Source organism: Vombatus ursinus, unplaced genomic scaffold, assembly GCF_900497805.2.
Source record: "Vombatus ursinus unplaced genomic scaffold, bare-nosed wombat genome assembly UNPS02004571.1, whole genome shotgun sequence".
In the NCBI taxonomy this organism is placed as follows: Eukaryota; Metazoa; Chordata; class Mammalia; order Diprotodontia; family Vombatidae; genus Vombatus; species Vombatus ursinus.
The window spans coordinates 394,396-419,832 of record NW_020944349.1 but is presented as its reverse complement, the minus strand read 5'-3'; the positions used below and the strand labels follow the sequence as shown (position 1 = coordinate 419,832).

General features: G+C 50.6%; 1 protein-coding gene across 1 annotated transcript in view; it reads right to left on the bottom strand.

Annotated features, from left to right (window-relative positions):
- The window catches only part of SHROOM4 (shroom family member 4), a 141,795-nt gene that overhangs the window by 55,073 nt on the left and 61,285 nt on the right, over positions 1–25,437 (bottom strand). Inside the window, exon 2 of the mRNA XM_027837549.1 lies at positions 17,195–17,346. Within this exon, the coding sequence (XP_027693350.1) occupies positions 17,195–17,346 (152 nt within the window). The remainder of the gene's footprint in view (positions 1–17,194; positions 17,347–25,437) is intronic.

Sequence of the window (25,437 nt, the reverse complement as noted above, 5' to 3'; positions counted from 1 at the left end):
AGATAGATAGATAGACAGATAGATAGATAGACAGATAGATAGATGGATAGACATGTAAAATATTTATATCCTCTCTTATGGTGGTTTCTCTGGGGACTGGATTTCAAATCATCTCACTCTCCCCCCATGCTGGATACTTAATGGTTCACTAGCCTAGGTTTCTGCCACAAGTGACTTTTGCATGATCAAAAGTGGTCCCAGTTGGACACCGGGCACTTTCCCTCAGTGCTGGTGGAGGCTGCTCAACCCCTACACACATCCTTGGTTCTCTGGCCCAGCAGTTCAGAGAGCTGTGACGCTGACACCATCGTAGCAGGACAAGATTTCTGCTATTTGGAGTTTGGCTCTCATAGACTCTGGGAGAAGAGGGATTGAGCTCTATTTGAAGCCAACACCCATCCTGCCCCCTTCCCTCTGATCCCTGTTCTCCTGTAGAAATCGTCCGGAGCACAGCGTGCCGCTACACTGTTGACACTGGAAAGGGCGAGGGGTTAGAGTGTGAGATTTGGTCTTGTTGGAGGTTGGGTTGGATCCTTGGGGTATCCTGTGCAGTCTTACTGCTGGCGGTAGCACAGTGGAGAGTGGGGGAGAGGTTGCTGCATGAACACAAAACAGGCATCCATTCATGGGGTTTTTCATTTGTTTTTTACTTTCTTTTGGGTTCCAGGCAGCCTAGACCTTAGAGATAATTCAAGTTGCTTTCTCTTTGGAGTACACTTTCTATTTTGGAGAAGTTTGAGAAGTTGTGAGGAACAGAGAAAACATCCAGCCTTCCATTTGGTTGATCGTGTGAACTGATCAATGGAAGGGAATTGAGTTGTGATACACAGTTGAGCGGCCAACCCACCAAGCTCATGTGCCAGTATTCAGTCAGGTACCAGAGATGGACAATGAGCTGGGCCCAATATCCACAGATGCATGAAGGAGCAGCAGAATCCTCACTACGTGCGGGGCCCTCCGAGGCTAACCCCAACCCCAACACCTGAAGGGAGCCAAAGTCTGAGTGTGACACCGGCTTGATGATGCTTTCACGAGTTGCAAGCTGCTCCTCGATGCCCAAAGCCGGCCTTGGAGCCCACGGATTTTCCCACTGACGCTATACAGTTCTAAATCAAGAAGCGCCATGATCTCAGAAGAATCAAAATTACCAGTGTCCCAAAGGGCAACCTAGAGCAGGGCAACACACAGCAGGCATGAGTGGTCTCGAGTGCACTGTCACTGCAGAGTGGAGCAGAAAAGCAGGTGGTCTGCTCCCAAGCTGTCAACCAAGCAGCACTTATTAAGCACCCACTAGTAGTGGGCACTGTCATTGAGGGGTTGCTACTGGTCACGCAGTGGGAGCGGGGGAGGATGCTTAGAGCTCTCCATTAGGACCCACCCAACAAGGGCCAGGGGAAAGTTGCTGGCACACTGGGCCAATTTATCAAGATGGAGTTCAGGAAAGATGTAGACAGGAATATCATGAGATGAAAACAGGCCAAGGGCCATGGGCCACACCAGTGAGCTCATGGATTCATCAAAGGTGTGGGAAACGCATGTCGCCAGCTCATAGGATCATAGAATTCAATTCAACTCACATTTATAAAATGCTCATCTCTAAAGCACTTGCTTGCCATAAATCTCTGTGCCATCTTCAGTCTTGCACGCCTTGGAGGTCAGACTTCATGGCAACAGCAGGCGACTGCCACTTGGGCTCAGCTTTTCTGAGAGATGACAAAGCCCCTCGGAGGCCAACAGCAAAAGAAAAGTCATCCTGAGAGCGGAGAGGACCAACCAAGAAAGCAAGAAGGGAAGCTTGGCCACTAAAAGAGGCTTTGAGATCTCAAGCGGGAAGGAACCTCGGGGCCTACTGACCCAATCCCCTCCTTTGAGGCCCAGAGAGAAAGAGCCTTCTTCAGGTAGGAAACACCAGAGCCAAGATTGGAACCTGGGTCCTTGGAGTCCCCAGCTGATGTTCTTTCCACCAAAGCCACCTGGGGTATCTATTCGCAATTAGTGCAATGCAATCCCAATCAGGAGTTTTCTCTGAAACATTCTTACTATTCAGATGCCCACTGAGCTATCCAGCTTCCGCCCTTAGGGCAGGCAGGAAGAAGGCTGGCACTCAGAGCTGGACCCACACCCCAGAGCCATAGGTAAGGCAATCCATGCTTCTGGCTTTGGAGTCATGAGTCCACACACACACACATGCACGCATGCACACACACACACACACACACACACACAGAGGCATGCACACACACCCATGCACCCAGAGCACTAACCCATCCACATCCAGGATCATTTCTGAACTTATCAGAGGGAACCCTGGAAGAATCTGCTGGAGAGCTCCAAAACATGAAGAAAGGTGCCCAGGACAAGGGTAGGAGGCTGGAATGTGCCGGGTGCACTAAAAAGAGCCCTAGATTTAGAGGACAGAAGAACTGGGTTCAAATCTCAGCTCTGCCATTTATCATGGGTGACCTCAGGTGAATCACTGGACACTCTGGGCCTCACTTTCCTCCCATGTTGGACAAATGGTTTCTAAGGTTCCAGTCCCCCCACACCTGCCTGGCCCAGCCCAGCCCAGCCCAGCCCAACTTGGAAGCCAAAGGAGTAGATGTCAGAAGCTGTTGGCCAAGGATGAGGCCCACCTACTGTGCACCAAAGAGTTGGCCATGGAGTCCATCCCAGCATGCTCTCCTCCCTCCTCTCTGCCTCCTGCTTTCCAAGCCCCTCCTCCATGAGGACCTGCTTGATCTCTTCCTCCACCCTCCCTAACCCCCGCCACATTGCTCTGTGTCCATCTGGCTTTGACTTCTCTGTGTACACATTGTTGTCCCCTGCAGAATGTAAGCTCCTTGAGGGCAGGGAAAGTGCCTCACATGTCACAGATGTTAATAACTCAGTGGGATGTTCCTTCCAGACTCTGAACATGGGCACTGTCCCAGATCCATGTTCGAAACTGGGCTCCACCTGGCCAGAGCTGAGGTGGCCTCCCTGCCTGTGGACGGTGATTGAGGCTCTGGCTGGATCTCACTTTTGAGAGTCTCCTTGAACAGTCTCTGGGCTCCTCAGGAAGCTTGGAGCTTCTATAAGGAAAACAACAGGCACTCCCTTTCAGTCATACGGAAGTTCCCCAAAAGCAGGGCTCTGGCTCTCCAACCCAAGTAGACAGGAGGTTGGGAGGCCTTGGCCTATTGGCAGCAGCCTCTGCACCCCCAGCTCTCAGCTGTGAGTCTGGCCAACCAGCAGCAAAGCTGGGTGAGGCCTCAGCACCAGACCCACAATGCGGTCAGGCCTTCCTGGGTCTGGGGCAGTAACAACGGTTGGCAGGGTAGGACAGTGGAGAGAGCTGTGGGTTGCTGTCAGAAGCTCTGGGTTCTGAAGTCCCAACTCTGGCACTCAGAGGCTCCACGAGCTTGGGCAAGCCTCGCTCTCTGGGACTCAGCTTCTTCACTCAGAGTTAAGGGGCTTGTGCCAGGTGACCAGTGAAACAGTAGCTGAGTGATGGCAATGGCCGGTAGCATTGGCCCAGATGATCCCCACAGGCCCTCCCGGCTCTGCTGAAGGCTCATTGGGCCTTTGCACAGTGGGGGCATTTCTGCCTCTGGGTGTGAGCGGTTAACCAGGCCTCCTCCTCCAAGGGGAGGCAATCTCCCTGCTGCAGGCCCTTTGGAGAGCCCTGGCCAAATGCAAACTCATCTCTGCTGTCCCTCTGTCAGTGCCAGTGGTTAATTCAAGAGCTTCAGCTGCCTTCTTTACAAGGTGGTCCCTCGGTGCTCACACTCATTTGCTGGGAAGCTGGGGGTGGGGCGAGGCCCTAGCCTGCGTAAATAGACCCACTTCAGAGGCCCCTCATCTGACAGAGAAGGAAACTGAGGCCCTGAAAGGGGAAGGGACAGGCCCAAGGTCACAGAGATAAGAAGGAACAGAGCTGGAATTCAAGCCCAAGGGTCTCTAGCTCCACGTCCTACAGCCCCCTTCCCACTGTACCCTGGGGCCTCCCAAGTTTGTTTGTATGAATTATTTTTATTATGGTCAGGAGCAGCTGGTTGCCATTTTTTGCATCTATCGAAAGCCCTTTTTTTTTTCTAGAATGGTCAATCTGTGTAAATATAACTTCTAGAAAAAAAAAAAAAGAAAACTGCCCAACAGGAAGGAAACGGGTCTGACCTGGACAGGGAAAGGGGCTGACAGCTGGAGAGGGGGGTCCCAGGAGTCAGTGGGACACAGCAGGGAGAGGCGGCCTAGGAGGCTGTGGAGCTCAGTAGGGACAGTGGAACCAGGAAGTGGTGAGGCCCAGCAGGGAGAGTGTGGGGAGCATAGGGAGAGGGGGACCAAGAAGTAATGGTATTCAGCAAGGGAGGGGGGACCAGGAGGCAGTGGGGCCCAGCAGGGAGAGGGGGACCGGGATGGGGTGGGATTCAGCAAGGGAGGGGGAGGGGTCACAAGGCAGTGGAAGGATGAATAGGAGGGTGGGTAGTGCTAGGCCTAAGCCTGCCTTTCTTGTTAAACAGCCAAATGCCAGAACACTGTGACTCCCCCAAAATGGTATGTGAATGAAGGACATTTTCAAATACCATAACACAGTTATTAATTCGCCCCTTCCTGTCTTATAAACAAATACCCCAAGACTCAGGCGACACATAGATCTGATTTACTCTTCTTTGTAGCTGGCTGTCCTCTCTGTGGTACCAAATATTCTCACATCAGAGCTGACATAGGAAAGATCAAGCCAGCACCCCTCCCCCAACCCCTGGCCAATAGCTATTTTTAAAGTTCCGAGTTGAATAAGCTCCATTATCTTAAAATGTCTTCACGAGTCCCATTTTCCTATCCATTAATCACTGTGGTGGCGCTCCTCTGGACCCTCACCAAGGTCTTCACATCCCTTTTAAGTCGTTATGATAGAAAAAAGTTTAAGCCTGTTCAGGATCTTCGTGAAATTTCTATTTACAATGTTCTATTCCACGTAAGGGTGTGAGCCCCTCAGAGAAGAAGCCAACTAGGGAGAACTCTGTCTGAGGAACCCGGGAGTGGCAGCGTCTACAGCTCCTTAGGGAAGCCCCCCCCCCCCCCCAGGAGCCCATGCACAGAGGGATACTCGTGCTCAGCCCTCCCTTTAGCTAAGTACAGCCAAGGCTGATGGGAAGGGAGAACCCTGAACAGAGTGAAAAGGAGCCTTAGAGCTAGGATGGCAGCGGGGAGGGGGCGGTGTTCCTTGTCTAAGTAGCAACAGCACTCTCTTCTTCATCTCTCCAATATAGACAAAAGGAAGTGAGAAGGTTGTGGGGAAGACTTACTAAGGTCTCAGAAATCTGAAGCAAGTGAGGAGATTGCTGGTGACTTAGGCTGAGAGACAAGCGGTCCAAGGGTACTTTGACGGGCTGAGGCCAAAGGCCGGAGAAGCCACTGGGGAAGGGCTTCAGGTTCCAAGCTACCAGTCAGGATAAAGGGTGGACAGGTATTAGCAGGAAAGGTACCAAACTGTACCTTAAGCATTCATTTTCTTTAAAAATTGTTATAACAAGATGATCTGTTTTACCAGTTAAACCTCCTATGGCTTAAAAGTCTTACTGCATGGGCTACATGGCTGTGGCACACTGCTGCCTCATGTTGGCGGCATGCCTAAATTGCAGGTCCAGTTTCTAAAGAACATAACAAAGGCTGAAAGTTGAATCTTTGAGACACAAAGGCACAAAGTGATGGCCAGCACCCCCTTGTGCAGTCCCAAAGACAGTGCTCTGGTCTGTTAAACGCGAACTGTTCTGTATTCTGGGCTGTACCTAACTCTGTCTTTTTGCTTTCTTTGTTTTGGCTAAGCAATGGGGTTAAATGACTTGCCCAGGGTCACACAGCTAGTAGGTGTTATGTGTCTGAGGCCAGATTTGAACTCAGGTCCTCCTGAATCCAGGGCCAGTGCTCTATCCACTGTGCCACCTAGCTGCCCCTTTTTTGCTTTCTTTGTTGGCTCATATTTTGTTGTGCTTTGACTGTGGCCCTGGGCAGTCATTGTGTTTTTCTGGTGGGCTCCCTTCCCAGGGCGTCCACCTCTTCAAGTTCTTACTTAAGTCAAGTCGTCTGGCCACCCCACCCATTTTGGTGCCATCTATACACCTAACACTACATTCCTGTGTTCAACTCAAGCTTTAGTCACCTGACAAAAATGATCACCGAGGATTTTCCCCGAGACAATCCAACCACATTAGAAAAGGAAAAGCTGATGAAGTCACATCCAGTCTATCCCTCAGGGACGGAGCAGGGCCTCTCCTTCAATTATGTAACGAGGTATTTTCAAGTGCATTGTCCTCTGTCGGAACAGAATGATTCAGATGCTAGCATTTCCACTACTTCCGCTACAAGGCTGTACCACAATCTCACAACTCTCCAAAGAGGTGGGTTTTTTTACCCTGATAACTGGCCTAAGCAGCCACTTTCTTCAATTGTATCTAATTACACTCTGATCTTCCCTATGTCCCTTTCTCTCTGATCTCTCTTTCTTTTTAGTGTTTACACCTTTCAAAGATACTCAGATGGACGGGACCTTCCAAAAGATGAACTTTTAGCTAAGTTGACCAGAACCCCGGAAAACTCTGAGTTGGAAGGGCCTTCAACAGCCACTGGACAAGAATAAAATCTCCTTCAAACCCTTCCCAATACATCAACATCGGAGCTCTACTTGGAGCCCTCCAGTGAGGGGAAGTTCACTATTTCCCAAAGCAAGCATTCCATTCTTCAATTGTGCCGGCTGTCATCTTTAGGAATCTCTCCAGATATCTAGCCTAAATCGGCCCCTTTGCCACGGCTCCCCAAGGTCAATCCCGTTCCCCAAGTCTCCTCTTCTCCAGCTCCTTCAACTTTGACTTGGGGCTGTTCTGGCGGCATCCAGGGCACTCTGCCATGGCCACCCCACCTCTGTAGCCATTGCCTTACTTGCCCCGCTTTTGGGGGGTTCTCGGATCTGCTCCACAAGTCTCCATTTGGCCACGTGCATCTCCACGAGGACTCCTCCGTGGCCTCGGTGCTAACTAGGCATGCCAGATTCAGCCAAGAGAGCAAATTGCATGACAGGCAGGAAATAACAACAGCAGGCACTTGGAGAGCCCTTGAAGGTTTACAAAGCTCTCCACATACATCATCTAATTGGAGCCTTACCCCAACCCTGTTAGGGAGGCCGTGGGGAACAAGGCAAAGATGGCCGGCTCCGGACTCAGAGGACCCAGGCTGCCTGTGCTAGCTTCGGCAAATACCCTCACGTCCTTGGGCTCCAGTTTCCTCATCTAGAAAATGAGGGGGTGGAACCACACGGCCTGTGACAGCAGCTCTTGACTTCTGAGTCTACAATACTAGTGGTGATTCCCTCTCTGTAAAATGGGGGTTCACAGGATTAGATATCTAGGGCTGAAAGGAGCCTCAGACATCATTTTACCCACCTCCTCATTTTGCAGGTGAAGAAACTGAGGCCCAGGAAGGTTCAGTCCCTCGTACAAAGTCACACAGGTAGGAAGCTTCTTTCTGAGCATCTGGGCAAAATATTTTCTGCCCCCAATTGTCCAGAATGAGCTCTGTCTTCCTGTGTGCTCCTGTGACATCTATAAGCAGAGTTCAAAAGGTTCGGAACACAGATTATCAGAGCTGGAAGGGACCTGGAAGGTCAATTAGCTCTCCTTTGCCAGAAAAGTAACCCAGCCATGGCCACACAGGTCATAAGTGACAGAGGCAGGGTTGGAACCCAGAACCTGCGTGAGCTGCCTCGTGTTATTAACTGTGTGTGTGTTTGTGTTTGTGGGGATATGTGTAGATGTGTGTGGATGTATATTTGTGTGTGCGCTGCCTCCTCAACCTCCTGAGAGGCAGAGCCCCCCATCTTAAAGGGCCTTTTGGGGTTTTTTCATCCAGCTTTGGGGCCTGGGGCCTTGGTCCAGCGACAGCCGCCGAGGTGGTCCGCACTGACAGTCATGGCGTGTACAGTCATACTCGAGTCCTTGACCCTGACAGAAGGCGATGGATTAATGGGCCGAAGGAAGGAGAGTTTGTTCCTCACGTCAGACCTGTGAGGATGTTGGCACAGACATCATTCTCCCCATTGTGCAGATGAGGAAAACAAAGCTGAGAAAGATGGAGTGACTCACCCAGGGTAACACAACCCAGCAGGAGGATCAAGACCACCACCACCCAGAGACATCTGAAGATGGATGGGGCGATGATTTCCTCAGGCCCGTGAGGAACACATAAGAGTTATCCAAGGCATACAGAGGTCAAGTGACTCCCACAGCTAGTTAAGTATCAGAAAGGATTGGAACACCGGTCCTTCTGATAAAGCCAAGCCCAGCACACCACCCACCAAACCACAGAAGCAAAAATGCCCACCAGTCCCTGCCCTCAGTGAGCTTGTATTCTGCTGCAGGTTGAATGATCCGTCAGCTCTCTGCCCACACTGAAGGCACCACCCTCATCGTTGGCTCTCTAATGCCCAGCCCAGTCCAACGTGCCTCGGCCCAGGCTAGGATTCCAACCCAGGCCTCGGATGCCCAATTTAGCCCCGTCTCCACTGTACAGTGGGGCCTCTTCACTGAAGACTGTTAGCATAGGGCACCTGGAAGGCCTTGGGCAAACACAGCTCCTTCATTCTAGGTAAACTCAGCACCCATTTACAGAGTCAAATCAACATTTCTGTCACTGTGGATTTCTTAATTCAATTCAACAAACATGTTCACCAAGTGCCTGCTATGTATAAGATACTGGACTACTGGGGATACAGAAACCAAATGAACCAGCCCCTGTCCTCGAGAGGCCTACGCTCCCCTGGACCAAGAGACCAGATACACAGGCTAAGTCTGCAAAGTCTATACAAAGTAACACTGAGGCATTTCAGAGGGAAAGAGAGCTCAGGACTGAGGGGGAGGGACTCGTGGAGAAAGGAGCCCACACCTAGCCAAGGAGTCTCCAAGGTAGAAATGAGGTGGCAGTTCACTCCAGACTTGGAAGACCATCTTACAAAAGCATGGAGGCTAGAGATGAGGAATGCTGTCTGAGGAATAGCAGTTTGGAAGTTGGTTCCACTGGCCTGGAAGGCACATTAAGGAGAGTAACAGGAACTAAGACTACAAAGGTAAATGGAAGCCATATGTAGAAGGTATTAAATGCCAGGCTGAGGATTTGTATTTTTTCCTAAAGGCAACAGGGAGCCAATGAAGACTTCTGAGCAGGTGAATGACGTGATCAGATCCATGTTTCAACTATCCATTTGGCAGCCGTGTAGAGGATAGATTAGAGATGTGAGAGAAACTCGAAGCAGAGAGACCAAGCAGAAGGGCTTGTGCTACCGCGATAGTCCAGGTACGAGCTGATTGGTGCCTAAAGGAGGGTAAAAGCTGTATAAGTGGAGAGAAAAGGATGGCGGTGAGAGATGGTAGAGGCGTAGACTCAACAAGATCCAGCACTTGATTGGGCAGGCAGGGTGCATCAGAGGAGACTGGGTTGGGAATTCTCATCATGTGGGAGTCAGTGATCTAAGGCACTATGAAAGCCACACAGGAAAGAAGGGCGTCATCCCTGGCCTTACGAACCTGCCACTTTAGCGGGACGGGATGTGAAAAGAGGCCAAATCAGACAAGGGTGAAACTGTCCAAGGCCACAAGGTAAGCAGGCAGGCAAGGCAGGCAATAAACTTTGCCGAGGCGCCTCCTATGTGCCAGACACAATGCTAAGTGCTGGAAATACAAAAAGAGACAAAAACCCGCCCCTGCCCTCAAGGAGCTCCCTCTCTAATGGGGGAGGCAACATGCAAACAGATATACAGAAACCATAAACAGGAAATAACGATCAGAGGAATGGAGAGGGATGGGGGAAGGCTTTCTGCCTAAGTGGGATTTAAGGCAAGAGATACCACAAGGCTGCTGCCATGATGAATTCCTGAGAAATGACCCAGACAGTGAGTGCTAGGAGGGTGGAAGAGGGAGACATAAGTGTGGGGGGGGGGGGCGGACTGTGTGATCAGGGCAAGCTTCGTGGAAGAGGCAGCAGGGTACAAGGGAAAGAAGCCTGGCCTGGGAGTGAATGGGCCTGAGCACAGAATACAGTAAGTAAAGCAGCCACAGCGGGGCCAGGCCAGGAGCCACAGGGGGGCCAGGCCAGGAGCAATGGGGGGAACGACAGATCGGCAGGAACAGTCAGGCCAGCAGCAAGACGGGGAGAGACCAGAAGAAATAGGGTGGGGCAGGCCAGCACCAAGAGCAGGAGGAGACCCAGTGGGAACCCGTTGTCTCTCACTGAACTGCTGTTTTCTCCGGCTAAGGCATATTGTTCAGCGCTCTCCAGTGGCACCTACTGGCCTGTGCTTTCAGATGACAAGGGCTCAGCCCCTAAAGCAGCCGCTTCTCTGGCAGAGCTGCAGCCTGGAGCATCTATGTGAGCCGAAAGCTCCCTTTTTTAAATACCCCAAGTCTGCTTGGCCCTGCCAAATCACAGACTGGGGGAGCTGTCAGGGGCCCTAGTGGTCATCTCGTCCGAGGCCTACTGGGAAGGAAGCTCCTGGAGCCTGCCGCCCACCATGGATAGAGGCCGACAAAGGAAGACCTCCAGGAAGGCTGAGCCCCCTCCCCCAGAGGATCAGATTCAGAGCAGGAAGGAACCTCAGACCCTCTGACCCCAGCTCCTCATTTTACAGATAAGGACACAGGCCTAGAGAGGATGCCTGACTTTCCCAAAGCCACACAGCTAGTGAGTGGGAGAGCTGGGATTGGAGCCCAGACTCCCTGACTCCAAATGAAGAAAGCTTCTGAATGATGGTGCGTGCTACCGCCACCGGCACCTCCTTCAAAATGGGAAACCCATTCTTCCCCTACCTGTTTTGTTAGAGGGCCCATTGCCAGGTCAAGCATGGATTGGGGGAGCCCTTGCAGAGATCCTCTCCCCAGCAGCCCCCAGGCAGATTCTTTTCTCCCAGCACTTCCTGTCATCCCTCAAGTAAAAGAAACAGCACTGTATTGGGAGCCTTGAGGACAGTCCAAGTTCCATTGCCCCTCTGTGAGTCACAAAGTGCTCTGAGCCTCAGTTTCCTCAGCTGGAAAATGGGAATAATCAGCTTGCAGGGAGGATGGGGAGGGCCCTCCAAGGACAGAACTGCTGTGATGGGAACATAGGAATGTGTCCTCCCTCTACATCCTTTAGCACTGTCGTTGGCACAGCCTTCCTACTGACTTGTTTATGTGTTTCCAGGAGTGCAGGGGCGCAGGGGGAGGGAGTTGAGGACCCCCCATTTCCCTTATCTGTGGCATGTCGTTACCTCCAACAGAATCTAAGTTCCCTGACCTCGGGGACTGTTTGGGTTTCGTCTCTGAATCTCGAGCACCAAGCACAGAGCCTGGCATGGACAGAGTGAGTTTTCTCTCTGGTTCTCCTGCCTATGGGCAGAAGTCCTGCAGATACAAAGACAGACCTAGCAACAAGGCCTCAAACTCCCCAGGCCCTGTCTTCCAGGAGCAGACATTGCACGGACCTGCTCTCTTTGGGGCCTACTTTCCAAGCTCCCTCTTCTCTTTTTCCACCCCCTGCCTTTTGGGGGCCCCCACAAAAGGATAGCTTGATAATCACACAGCCTGGCAAAACTCTGATACATTATGCACATGGTGAAATGGGCCTTCCTTTATTGTTCATAGAAACTGCACATTCTTCCTCTGTTATTACTGGACCTGTGAGTTTAAAAAAAAAAACCCAAGCCAGCAACCAAACAGCATAACCCAGCTCCAGTGGGAAGGTGGGGGGGGAGGGTGACTCACCATCTACTTGAGAACAAGGAAGTGAGTGGAGACAAGCCAGCAGGACCTGGCCAGGTGTGAAAGGTTTAATTGGACTCCCAGGGTGTCAGGCTGCCCAGGCCCCGTAAATGGACAGGGAACTGGAAGCACCCTAAAGATTGAATCCAGTGGGAGGTAATGGACTTTGAAGGGGAAGTGAAAAGGGCCTGGGGCTCATCCCTCCCTGGGCCCTTCCAGAGGAAGTCAGGCAGGATGGCGCATGGGAGGAAGCCATCTTTGTCTGCAGAGAAAACGGCCCCCCCCCCCGTGCAGCTGGCCCATTCTGGCCTCTGGCATTGCTTGGAAATCTAGCTTCTGAGGCCCCTCCCAGCCCAAGCTGCTCTAAGATCCTGGAACGGCCTTAATAACCTCCTAGCAGCCTCTCCTGTTCCCCTTGAAACCTCCAAGAGCTGCCAGAAGCATCTCCCCAAGGCAGAGATCTGATCACGGCCTCTCTAAAGGCTTCCCTCTCTGCCTCACCCCTCCAGCCTTCCTCCACGTGACTCTCCTTTGCAAGCCCTTGACCCCAGCCAAACTGAACATCTGACCCTCTCCCCACTCCCTCTCTCCTGCCTCCATGCCTTTGCCTTTCCACAAGCTGGGCCCTTGCCGGGAATGCACATCCTCAGCAATGTCTCAGAGAAGCCCCGTCTGTTTTCTAAGCTTAGCGAAGGTGCCTTGGCCCGGCCAGCAGGACACCCCACTCCTCACCAGGGGTCCGTGCTCTCTCCCTCCTCATCTCCTTCTACTGTACACATTTAGGCCCACGCTGGGGCCCCTCAGAGGAAGAGCAAAAGCTCCCTGAAGGCAGAGACTGTTTTACTTTGGTCTCGGTTTACATGTTGTATTCCTCTGTACTCCTAACATGGTACCTGCATGTGGCAGGCACTTATTAAAGGCTTGCTGGATACACTTTAATTACTCCAATTTCCACTGTAGTGATTTTCCTAGAGCACAGGTCCAGGTCTGACCAGGTCATTCCCTTACTCAAAAACCCCAGTGGCTGCCTAGGGCCTCCAGGAGCAAATACAAGATGGTCTCCTTGGCATTCAATGCCCTTCATGCCCCACCCCCTCCCCCCTTTCCAGTCTTCCCACACCTCACTCCCCACCCGCGTCCCCTTCCGAAATCCAGTGACCCCGGCCTCCCGGCTGTTCCATCCCCTCCATCTCTGGGCTCTGGGCCTGGAACGCTCTCCCTCCTCTGCTCCGACTACTGACCTCCCCGGCCTCCTTCAATCCCAACTCAAATCCCGGCTCCTCCAGGAAGCCTTCCCCAAGCCCTCTTCAGCCCTGTGTCTGCCTTCTCTTAATACTTCCTAGTGATCCTTGTCTATAGGCCACTTTGTACAGATCTGTTGGCATGTTGTTTCCCCTTTTAGACTATAAGCCCCTTGAGGCCAGGGACTGTCTTTCTCCTCTTTCTGTATCCCCAGCACTTAGCCACAGCGCCTGGCACATAGTAGACACTTAATCAATGCTTTTCGATTGACTGACTAAAACCAGTGAGAGGAAAAGGAATCTCTGCATAGCAAAGGCCCTAGACGGCCTTGACCTTGACCGTGACCGTGACCTCCAGGCCAGGCCTAGACTGCTGCAGGGGGAGCCCAAGAGCTTTCTACACAAATCACATGAACTGTAATCACACCTCCATCTTTCAGTTCACCTCAACACAAGCATCTATTAAGCACCTATGGTGTACCATGCTGATTTGCTCATTTCATCCCAATTCTTCCTTGTTATCAACAATACTCAGATGAGCCACTTTTAAAAGCCCGCTACACACGGACAGCAGGATGAGCCATTATTTTCACAGGACTTGAGACCATGGCAGGCAGCTTTGTACAGTGAAAAGAGTTCTGGCTCCAGAGTCAACAGATCCGGGTTCAAATCCCACTTCTGACACTTCAACTCATGTGACCTTGGGCAATTCCCTTCCCTTCCCTTGACTAATCCAACTGCCCCATTTTACAGATGAGGAAATGGAAGTCTTCGATCCATTCCTTCAGGCCCTACTCTAGACATTCCAGGGGGTTGGACCACATGAAGTTCCAAAACAATGATTCTAAGTGAATGGAAGACTAGACCAGGGCCAAGGATGCCAGCTGGTGGTCTGGCTACTCCTGGCTTCCACGCTCTATCTCTTGCCCCTTAGCTAAAGGATAAACTTGTTCTTGGACCTCGGGGGTACTGTGGTCTCATTCACAAAGCAGAAGAGAAGTAGCATGCCATAATGGAAAGAACTCTGGATTAGGAGTAAGAGGTTCTGGATTCAAATCTCAGTTCTGACATTTATTCCTCGCCCCCTGCCCCCCAAATCTAGGCCTTGGTTTCCATCTCTGTCAAATGATAGGGTTGAACTGTAGGACCTCTGTGGTCCCTTCAGGCTCAAAATTTCAAACCATAGGATTTCTGCTGTGTGACCTTGGGCAAGTCACTTAAATTCCCTAGGCCTCAGTTTGTTCATCTTTCAAACGGGAATATCAATACCTGTCCCACATTACTGTGGTGAGAAAAGGACTTAGCTACGGAAATGTCTGCTGCTGAATAATTAGCTGGAAGAAACAAAAGAGGAAACTGGTCCTGAAAGGTGGCGCACACAACATGCACAGGCCAAGTGCTGCCACAAGGGGGCAAGCTCAGCCCAAAAAAGTCATCCCTGAGAGGGCAGTCCAGAGTCTCTTCTTGGGGCAGATACTTGGGCTCAGAGAACTCTGACCAGGAGTTCAGAAGAGACCTGAACAAAGGCAATGAGATGAGCAGGGTGGCGTAGTGAACAGGCTTGGCAGTCCCGAAGATCTGGGTTTGAATCTTGCCTCAGACACTATGTGACTCTGGGTAAGTCGGAAGGGCCTCAGTTAGCTCTTCTGGAAAATGAGGAGGTTGAATTCGGTGACCTCGAAGGGCCCTTTCTAGCCTTCCCTCGACTCTCACTACCTCCCCAAGCACCAGAATCTGTCTCTCGGCAACTCACCCTGCCCCCGCTTTGCTCCAAACAAGAGGCCGGTCCAGTCCTATTCCGTGTAGAGCTGGAGGCCTTCCCCTCCACACCAGCCCCTGCTCTTGGGTCCCCTCCCGTGTAGACAGCCTGCTCTAGGAAGACCTGGGGCTCTACTCACATCCAATCCCAGAATAACACAAGGTCTCCTGAATGACAATGAATGGGCCAGCTGCACGTTTTCTCTGCAACCTGGAGAGGACTGGCCCGTTCTAACAGTTGTACCAGAGAAACAAAGTGGATAAAAAGCATAGGTCGCCCACACATGCAACTAGCTGGGTAGCCCATTAACTTGGACAGGAGCTGCCCACAGACAAGGAGGCGGGCCCAGAATCGAGGAGGCAGAGGACAAAGATGGAGCCAGAACCTATTCAGGCAGTGCTTTCAATGATCCCAGACAGGTTAAGGAGAAAAACATCAAGGCTGTTAACCCCCAGAGCAAAACGGCGCTTTGGATAAATGCCAAGGACCTAAAATGGATTGGTCTGAGATCTTTTTAGCCATGTTGGTGGTGAGACAAAGATCAAAGGAGGGAGAGGACCACACCTTGGGGCAGACAGGACAATGGTAGCAATGACAAAAAGAAGGCAGAACTGCCTGAATGAAGGCATAGATGGTACATTGACCAACTTTTCTGCAGACACACTGCTGGGACAGAACGCCAGGGCACTGGATGAGCAAATCAAGACTCAAAGCGATCCCAACAGGCTGGAATGACGCCTGAATAGAATCAAAAGAAACCCCGATTTCTCCTTGGCCCCAGAGGCAAGGGCGGGGTACCCAGAGGGGCAGGGCTGCTGCAGGAGCAGGAGGCACGTGTAAGGAATGTGGCAGAGGGCATCCCTGGTCCTGTAGGAACTTGGCCAAATGGCCCCGACATTCCTTTTTCTCCATTTTCTGGGACACAACTCAACTTTTGCTCTACTTCTGATTTGTCAACTGAGGCGAATCATCTTCAGCCTGGGACAACACACTGGGCATGTGGCTTCACAGGTCACTAAAACCAAGATGACTGAGGAGATGGCAAGGGGCACAAAGCCATCCTGGATGCACCTAAGTCTCCAGGCCCGTCACCAGGCAACAGCCCAGGGCCCTTGTGACTGCTAAGCCGTTGTTTAGGGGAGAGATGCCACATGGCTGGACCTTCCCAAAAGAAGGAAGATAAGGGATTTTCCAAACCATATGGAGGAACTGGATGGAGATTCTTGACAAAATCCGAGACAGAAGCAAAGGGACAGGCTGCATACTGCTCAGTGCAGCCTAGAGCTGCTGTCTGACGCCGATATTCTCCTGGGGATGCTGGAAGATCCACCTCGAGGTCAACTGAGGTCAATAGTAGAAAGGGCTTTGCCAACCTTGAGGTGCAGTTTAACTGGTCGCGAGGACTGACGATGTTACTAAGGGACTGTGAATTCAAAGCAGAACGAGTTTATTAAGCTCCTCCTCCCGACCAGGCTCAGTGGATACAGTAGCAAAACCACAAAGAAGTAGTTCCTGACCTCAGGGAGTTTACTCTCTACTAGGAGAAATGACATTTGCAAAGATGAATGAATTCTAAGAGGGCCGAGGGGAAGAAGGAGGCTATTCCTGGCACGCAGGACACCCCAGGTGAAGGCAGAGCAAATCCTGGACTGTCTTGATCTCAGATGAATTCAAACTCTAACCAATCTAACCAAAAGGCAGTGGAGGGAGCAGCCAGATGGTGGGTGGGTGGGTGGGAGGCACACAGAGCCTAGCCCCAGTGGCACCTGCCTCAAATGTCCGAATGGAAAGGGCAGCACTAAGGACATCCCCGAAGAGAAAGGAAACAGGCCAATTATGGGGTGAGAATGAGATGGGCAGAGTGCTACTCCTAGAATAGGAAAAGAAGGAGGTGATGGTTCGAGCCATGGAGTAGAAGTTGCACTGACCAAAAAGAGGAGACGTGGCCTAACACACAAACTACTGAGCTTGGAATCAAGATGACCTAGGTTCAAATTCTGATTTAAAGGCTACAAAACGACTGCCCATCGACAAACTACCTTTTCTGAGCCTCGAGCCCCTCCCTCGGATTTATCTCCCAAGTCAGAGGCAGGTCGAAATCTGCAATGGTGGATGGAGTTCCCAGGTTCCAGATGTACCGACAGAGGAACAAGAATCCCAGAGGGGTCCCAATATGTACCACTGAGCCTTCAGAGCTATCCAAATGCAGAAATAGCCTCTGCTTAAGAAGGCGGGAAAGTGCATGATGGAGTGGGGAAATCTTTTCATTAAGAACCCAACCTTTCCTAGCAGCCCTAGTTCCAGCAGACATGTTACCCTAATTCAAACTGGGAGCCAGCAAATTGTAGGTACCCGGCAGAGATCCAGCGACCAGCCACACGGCTACTGCCTCAGGTCCCAGGCAAACCTGCACAAGGGGCCTCTTTGCACCTTACCTCCTGACAATCATCTTCAGGATTCGGAAGGAGCCTTTTATGAGGATGAGAGCTTCTTGTCGGGAGCCGTATAATGGGGTACCATTGATATTCACCAGCTCGTCCCCAATTCTCATCTTCCGGGACAGGGCAGCTTTGCCTCCATCTTCAATCTGGGATGCAAAGAATAGAATATTGATATAAAACTTTAGGGCCTGCCTCTCATCTCCTGAAAGCTTCTGCTTCAGCCCTGGAACAGAGGTAGGACCCATGTCATTAACCCCATTTTACAAATGAGGAAACTGAGGCAACTTGCCAACAGTTGCACAGCCAGGAAGTGGCTAAGCTGAGATGGGAACTCACACCCCCTGACTCCAAGGCCAGTGTTCCTGACAGTGCTCCTGCATTTTCTAAAAGTATTAAAATGGCCCATCCTGCACTGTCCGCCGGGGCTGACCTCAGGCAGTACTTGAACAAAGTAAGAGGGCTCGGAGGGCCTTCTTCAGCTACTAGAAAACCACCCATAGCAGCAAAGGAGCCACAAAAAGGGCCCGACCAACCCCAAGAGATCTCTCCAAGGTCTTTTCCAGACTTGGAATTCCTCTCCCCAGCTTAGGCGGATGTATTAGCCCAAATGGAGCAGACAGGGGTATTTTTTCATACATAAGCAATGCAATTACCCACATGATAGTTATCCCTGGCAAAACTTGCTCTCAATACTCATTGATATAGTTACCTCATCTGGCTCATTAAGCTGTCCCTTTACACAAATGAGATCTCTGTTTGTTTTAGCCTAGAGTAGGGTGAAAGGAAAGACCTTTTCAATCAAAGCGCCTAATTAACAAGGCTTCAGGCCAAATGCCAGACTCCACTGCCTGCATTCACCATCTCCCCTGATACCCTCCCCCAGGTGGGCCCCCGAGCCTTCTCCTTAGGCTATAACCTCCTTAGCTGCATCACCGGTGACGAGCAGCATCACGTGGCACCAAGCAGTCAGAGCAGACAGCTAAGGATTCTCCAGAGACGCGTGTACTAGACATCTGCAAGTTGCAGGTGTACAAATGACAGGCCTTAAGAGTCTGGCCTTGTCAAGTCTGGGAGACTCTATCACGCTGGACCCCTCTGCTCAGGTCTGAGGCCCAGGATCTTTGCTGACCCCACTCTGCCTATACCTTTTTTCTTCACTCTCCACCCCCCACCAACCCACTTCCTAGGTTTGGAATCCTCCCAGACATGGGTTCAAATCTATCTCACTTTCACTGACTGGCTTATCACCAGTCAATCTCTAAGACAATGTTCCAAGCATATATTAATTTATACAAAATATGTGGCAGACGGCCCCTTGTCTCCGGGGGACTGGCTAGACAAACTCCTTGTACAATGAGGCCCTTCCCTCATCCTGACAACTACAGTCACAGCAAAGGTACAGCCCAGCAACCCCAGAGGAAGATGCAGCCCCTGCCACTTTGCATTCTCCCGAGACACGATGCTCTGTGTTCCCTGAGAAGAATCCTTCTACCTGGATGGGCAAGTGAAGTAACTCTTTGGTTCTTCCTACATCCAGTCTTCAGTGTGGTTTCCCAACTGCATTTCAGGAATTTCTGAATTTCTGAAAAGCTTTCAAAATGCAAAGACACAGCAGAGGAGGAGATTAAAATGAGGTGGGCGGGCCAGTTGCCCCCTGTTCTGTTTACTAGGAAGTCATATCAAGGGTGTTTTTATGAGCCTACAGATAGTGATCTTACATCCAAATACTGTTTATTCGATCACAAAAAAATGATTTTTTCCCCCCACCGGTAGCATCACTTACAGACCATTGGCTATTGGAGAAAGGTAGCAGGACAGTAACTGGTCAAAGACTATTTGTTTCTGAACCCCATCCAAAAAGATCAGAATAGGGTGACACGGAGAGCTTATCTTTCTACAGCGCTTCAAGTTTGTAAATCACTTCAGATTGGTATTCCATGTGATGTCCACAACAAGAGCCTTGGAAGGTTGGGAGTCCGGGTTATCATTGTCACTATTTTACAGTTGAGAAAACAGAGGGTGAATGAAATGTCACAACTGGGATCTCAACATAGGCTTCCTGGTGACTCCAAGTCTAGTATCTATTCCACCCCAATGCCCTTAGAACAGCCCTGTGCCTGCCTTATGAATTCTGGGAGTAAAGATCTGAGGTTCCTCATCAAAAGAGGTTCATGCACAAGTTTACAATGGTGTTCCATTAAGAAAGAAGGGCTCCCATCACAGTAGCAATGATGCTGGCTGCTTAGACCTTTGGCAAAGGCGAGAGGGGTGAAGAATGGGACATGGAGATAGAGACAGTTAGCCAAAGCTCCTGATAACTGCATGAATGCGGTGTCTGACACAAGAAGGGCCAGGATTCTACCCAACTCTGCGTGTCCATCCTTCTCGGGCCCATTCATGGCTCAGAGACTCAAAGGCAGATGATTCTGCTCACCGAAGACTCTGGTTCCTCACGTGTACCACCCTCTATTGGCTGACCTGAGGCCTGGGTCACAGTTGTATGGGCATCTCCATTGCTCAAAATCAGACCAAGGGTGGCAATGACACAGAAGTACATGTCTTCTATGAATCAATAAACTCCCTGGTCAAACGGGAGGTGGGTGCGGCTGAGAATCAGAACTGCTTTAACACAAGCCCAAATGGTCTGCTTACCTACTAAGGTATGTCTGGTGGAGTCCTGAGGTGAACAGAAAACCTCTGCCTGCTACAACAGAAAAAAAAGCCCCACTCTTCCCTCTCTCCCTCCAAAAAAATTACAGCAACTCAAACATCTTTGGACAACTTTCCGATGAGAGCTGGGGCCCCTTAACTCTTTCCCCCAAAGCCCTTCCAAATTCTAATCAAATTACTGTTAATTCAATGATTCATTAACGATTCTAGTTAGCATATTTGTTTTCAATGGAATTTATGACCCAGGCGAGCTCTACTTTTTATGAGCTGTATGCACTTTATAGTCCATGGGAGCCCCTCCCGGAATCACTGCGTGCAGTACCTTTAAGTTCATTCCATAGGACTAGGCAGAGAATTTCACTATTTTCGATCATTAGAGGGGTTTATACTCCTTGTAGCTTTACTTTTATGACATGCTGTTGGTCCCAGTGCTGACTTATTGGAGGCTAAGTCCTTGACCAGGAAAGCACTCCTCCTCATCTCTGACACTACCTTCCCCCAACAGTGATCACAAAGCTCACACGGGATCAGGCGTTCACTGTGATGGCGATCTACCTGAATGCTGAGCATCCAAAGGCAATATCCTTTCATCCTGCCTCCCTTTATTACAAATAGCAAGAATGAAAGAATGTATACTGAGCCAGGTCCATGGGTCTAGAACCTCCAAAGCTGACTCTGCTGACTCAAAAACACTGAGAAATTTTGGGGGGGCGCCTGCTGAGCCTCCTATATCAACCTTCAAAGTCAGAGGACATGAGGTACAGTGGAAAGTGCCCATAATTTGTAATAGGAGACCTCAGTTCATAAAATCACAGAATTTGAGAATTGGAAGGGACCAGATCCCATACCACTGTCCTCTGTGTACCTCTACAGCTTAGCACCTAGTAGGTGCTTAATAAAGACTTGTCGAGTGAATAGCTGGTGAAAGAGGCTTCACCTGAGCTCACTCTTTCAGTGCAAAGGGCCTTGCCCACTGGATAAAACTTCTTTACCAGCTTAGCTGCCAGCTGTGTGGCATAATGGACAGAATACTTTGAAATTAACTCACTCGAGGCACAGTGGAGACAATGCCAGGCCTGAGTCACAGAGATTACAGTTCATGCTTGGCCTCAGACACTTATTAGCTGTGTGACCCTGGGCTAGTCAATGAACTTCTGTCAGGCTCAGTTTCCTCAGCTGTAAAATGGTGATCATAATAGCACCTACCATCCAGGGTTGTTATAAGGATCAAATAAGATAATATTAGCACAGTGCCTGGCCCATTGTAGGTGCTATATAAATGTTTATCCCCTTCCCCTTCCCTTAAATGACCTCAAACAAATCATTTCCCTCTTCCAGGCCTCAGTTTCTTTATTTATCAAAAGGAGTTTGGACTAGGATAGGTGATCTAAAAGCAATAGAAGGTTAAGAAAAAAATGCAGTCAGAGGTGGCCCATGAAGGAGACCCCTTCTTTGCCAGCGCATGGGATCAGTCTGGGAAGTGACCCTGGCCTGTAAGCCAAGGGATTCCTGGGCACTGGCTAGTCCAGCCTGAAACATCATCTGCTTCCCTGATGCCCACAAGATGGCCAACTCCTCAGAAAGCTCACCTCAAGCATCTTTGCCCAAAATGGTAGCAGCAGCAGCCATGTTCAGCTCTAGAAACTGGGTGACACAGGAGAGCCAAGGGAGTCCCAGAAAGTCAGCAATCAGAAGGTTCTGGCCAGTTCCCATTGCTTCCTCAGGGGTGGGAGAGCCCTGATAGCTAGCTGGCATCTCCCATATTAGGTGGAGATCAGAGCCAGGCCAATGTGAGCAAGCAGCAAAAGTAATGAGCCAATATGTTCATTAGGGTCTGCGTTACCCTGACTGGCAATTTACTTCAACAAACATTTATTAACCATCTTCTGTGTGCAAGGCAACTTGAGAAAGCTCCCTAATACCTTGTGTTTTAAGGAAATCCATTAGCGCCTGTTGATAAATGATAATGTAATTGAATCTCCAGACATCCCCCATTTCTATAGAGCAGGAACCCAGGCCCAGTGTTTGCCCAGATCTACTGACAATCATAAGCCAAACTAATTTCACACAGCCTTAGTGATAGTAACAGATCATCATCTGTCACCCTTCACAGTGGAGCAGATGCTTCCATTCACTGGTCTTCCCTGCTCTGCTTATCAACCTCGGTTGATTTGGAAGGAAAAAAGACAAGACGAGCATGCACCAGCAATTGATGACTTTGTTTCTGTCTGACACTCCATGAAGAGCTTGACCTGTTCTCCTCTGGACAGGAAATAAACAACACATTCTGAAGTTGTTACAACTGGGTGGTCCCTTAGAGTTCATCTGCTCCAATCCCTTCCCTTTACAGAGGAGGAAATTGAGGCCCAGAGACTTTCCTAAGGGACTTCCCTAAAGTCACACAGCTAGTTAAAGGCGGAAAAGGGGTTTGAACAAAAGCTTCCTGACTCTTACACTCTAAGCTCTCTAAGCCCCCCTGGCACTTCTAGAATATTGCCACCAAAAAGGGGGCAAATCTGAAGACTCTACAAAAATGGAGGGGGTGTACAGAACTGTGCAAAAGATGTGGGTGTTGGGGATGGCCAGGACAGCAGGTGAGCCGGACATGTAGTGAGAGTGACCCCCAGATACTTGCTGGGCATCCATGCAAAGTCAAACAATCTAGAAGAAGGCTCGGAACAGAAGAATGGGGGTGGGGCATGAGCAAGAGTTGCCCTAGACGAGAAGATTTGGAGGGACAGCCAACATCCATGAGCTGCCAGAGCCACATGTGTATATGCATGTTTGCATGTATCTTGGTAAAGTACTACAAACAGCTGGGCTCCACCACCCCACCCCCACCCCCGTAGACAAGCAGGAGGAGTGGAGGATGGGTGGCAGTGGTGGAAGTGCACCAGGCTGTGTTTCCAAAACTGATCCCCAAGACTGCCTCTAGGCAGAAAAGGATGAGATCCAGTCACTTAGCTCAAGAGCCCCCCAGGTAGGTGGGCAGGCCCCTATCATAGCCAAGGGGAAGTGGAGAACACTAGAATGCATCCATACTTCTATCGGAATCCACCCAACAGCTTGGCCCCCAGGCCCCAGGGTGTCTACCCAGGGGGTGGGGGAGCACCTCCCGTCTAAAAAGACCCACAGTCACCCTGGGTGGGGGGAGCCCAACAAAAATGAAGCAGCCTTTGGAAGCCAGAGGAGCAGAGTCCCCGGAACAGGATAAATAAGGTGTTACCTGAGGGGTGACAGCCCCTTTGGACTTCAAAGAGACACCCTAATTACTTCTTTAGGTAACAAGGTCTGCCTCGTTGACGTGACAGGCCCTGAAGGGTTGCCGATAAATGAAGCGGTACTGAGACTAGACAAGTTTCACCTAGCTCGACAGGGACCCCCGCCGAGGCTCACAATTCCAATGCTGAAACCCAGGCGTCAAAACATTTGTTTTGTTCATGTGGGCAGGCCCTCCCCAGCCTCAGCCCAGCCCTGACCAACGTCTGAAAGGTGGTTTCAGTCCTTTACTCAACAAACGAGCATCACCTGCCAACCAAGTGTGAGACGTGGTCCTGCTCTCTTGCCTCTGTGGAGCGCCAAGTCTAGTCAAGGGATAGAGGGCACCTGAATCCAAAAAGCATTAGAAAAACAAGGCATTGTTTTACAAATGAGCTAGAATAATTCAAATAGAAGCTCATAGCTCTGGAGACCCCTGAACCCTAGATCTGCCTCCCACATACTCCCTGTATGACAAGTCCTTCCCTCCTTCTTTCTCCTCTGTCCAACCACGAAGCTGGCCCCATGGCCTCAAAGGCCCTTTCCAGTTCTAGAGCAGAGGGCCTATGAGAAGCTTACAAAAGAGCAAAGCTTGGTACCAAGTGGAGGAGGCAGCATCTCCACTGGGCTGTAAAAGTTGTGCAGGAGGAAGTCAAGAGGGAGAGAAGGACAGATGCTCAGGCATAAGGAACAGTGTGAACAAAGACAAGGAGATAGGAAAGGATTAGTGAATAAGCGCTGAGTAAGCACCAGGCCAGGCACTGTGCTAAGTACTAAGGGTACAAAGAAAGACAAAAACACAGTCCCTGCCCCCAAAGAGCAGCTGCTTCAGTGTGGAAGACAACAGAGAAATAAAGAGGCACATGTGAGATGCAGAGTGTCAGGAGCTTTGGAGGGGAAGGCTTTAGGAGGGCAAGTTCTAGGGAGAACGGAGGTTGTGCTGGGGCTGGCTCAGTGGGAGCTAAGTTTGGAAAGGTGGGATAATCCCAAATTGGGCCTGGGGGCTTTGAATGCCAGGCAAAGGCGCTTATATTTTACTCCACCGGTGGGAGAGAATATTGGTAGGTTTACCACAGGAGAGCGGTATCATCAGATATGGAAGAATTGTGGCCTTGAGAACAGTGGGTAGAATGGCCACTGTGTTCTTCGCCCCCGGGCGGGGGGGTGGGGGTGGGGTGGCCTCCCCAAATGAGGCAGACGATCTCAAAGCGCCCTCCCAGACCAAATCTACAACAAAGCAACCAGGGCTCCAACTTGGGGTGCAATGACCAGATCTCTCCTAGAGCAAGTCCAGCCACAGAAGCTCCTAACATGAGGAGGAGAAAGGCTGCAAGTCAATATGGGGTTTGCGCAGACTGTTCTGAAGGCCGATGTGTTAGGTCGCCAAAGGATCCTCTCGATTTGTCAGCACCATAGCCTGTGGGAGGTGCCAGCCTGGGCTAACTCTGCTCACATTCACATAATCCCAATTCCCCAGCTGCTGTCCAGCTTTCTTGTTCCCCTTATTTTTTGGAACTCATCGTTGGCAATTTCTAGATAGATGGCAGGAGAATGGAGTTGCCACAGCCTTGAAGTTGAAAGCAGAAAAGTGAACTGACTGAGGTGGCAACATGCCCACTCATGCCAGCTTTGGTTCCCAAAAGCCACTGAGCCATCCCCATCATGCCAACAGCGGCACTTTGGACAGTAAGGAACAAGGGAACTTGCACTCTTCCAAGGGGGCTACCAGTTAACACTGCAGCATCCCTTTATAAAACAAACGATCTATTTCCAGGTGTGAGGGACTGTCTGATGTTGGCAGCTACCAGGTTGAGCGCTGTGGCAAGATTAGGGTAAGATCTGGGTATTTTGGAAGTCGAGGCAGGGGCTGTGGTAGGCGGAGTCGTGGTGAACTGGGATGGGCTGGGTACGGAGAAGCCCTGAGGCAGTGAGCAGTGCTATGTGAGATAAGCTGGGTACAAGGAAGTAGCGGAGCTTGTGCTCCTGAGGCAAGGGGCGGTGCCACGTGGGAGTGGGACGGCAGAGGACTGAGTTCCCTTTGCTTAGTCCCCTCCCTATATGCTACGTCATCCCCAGACGCCTCCATCTTGTGACCTTCCTGACTTCCTGGGTCCCTTTGTGTAGCACTGACCCCAGACCCCTCCTCCCAGTATCTGAGTCTGACTTCCTAGGTCACGTACTCTGTCTATGCACTAATCCCAGATGCCTCCTCCCTGTATCCGGTCCTAGCTTCCTACGTCACTCCCTCCCCCTTGGTGTGCTAAACTCAGACAGCCCCTTCCGGTATCTGACCCTACAATCATTGGCTA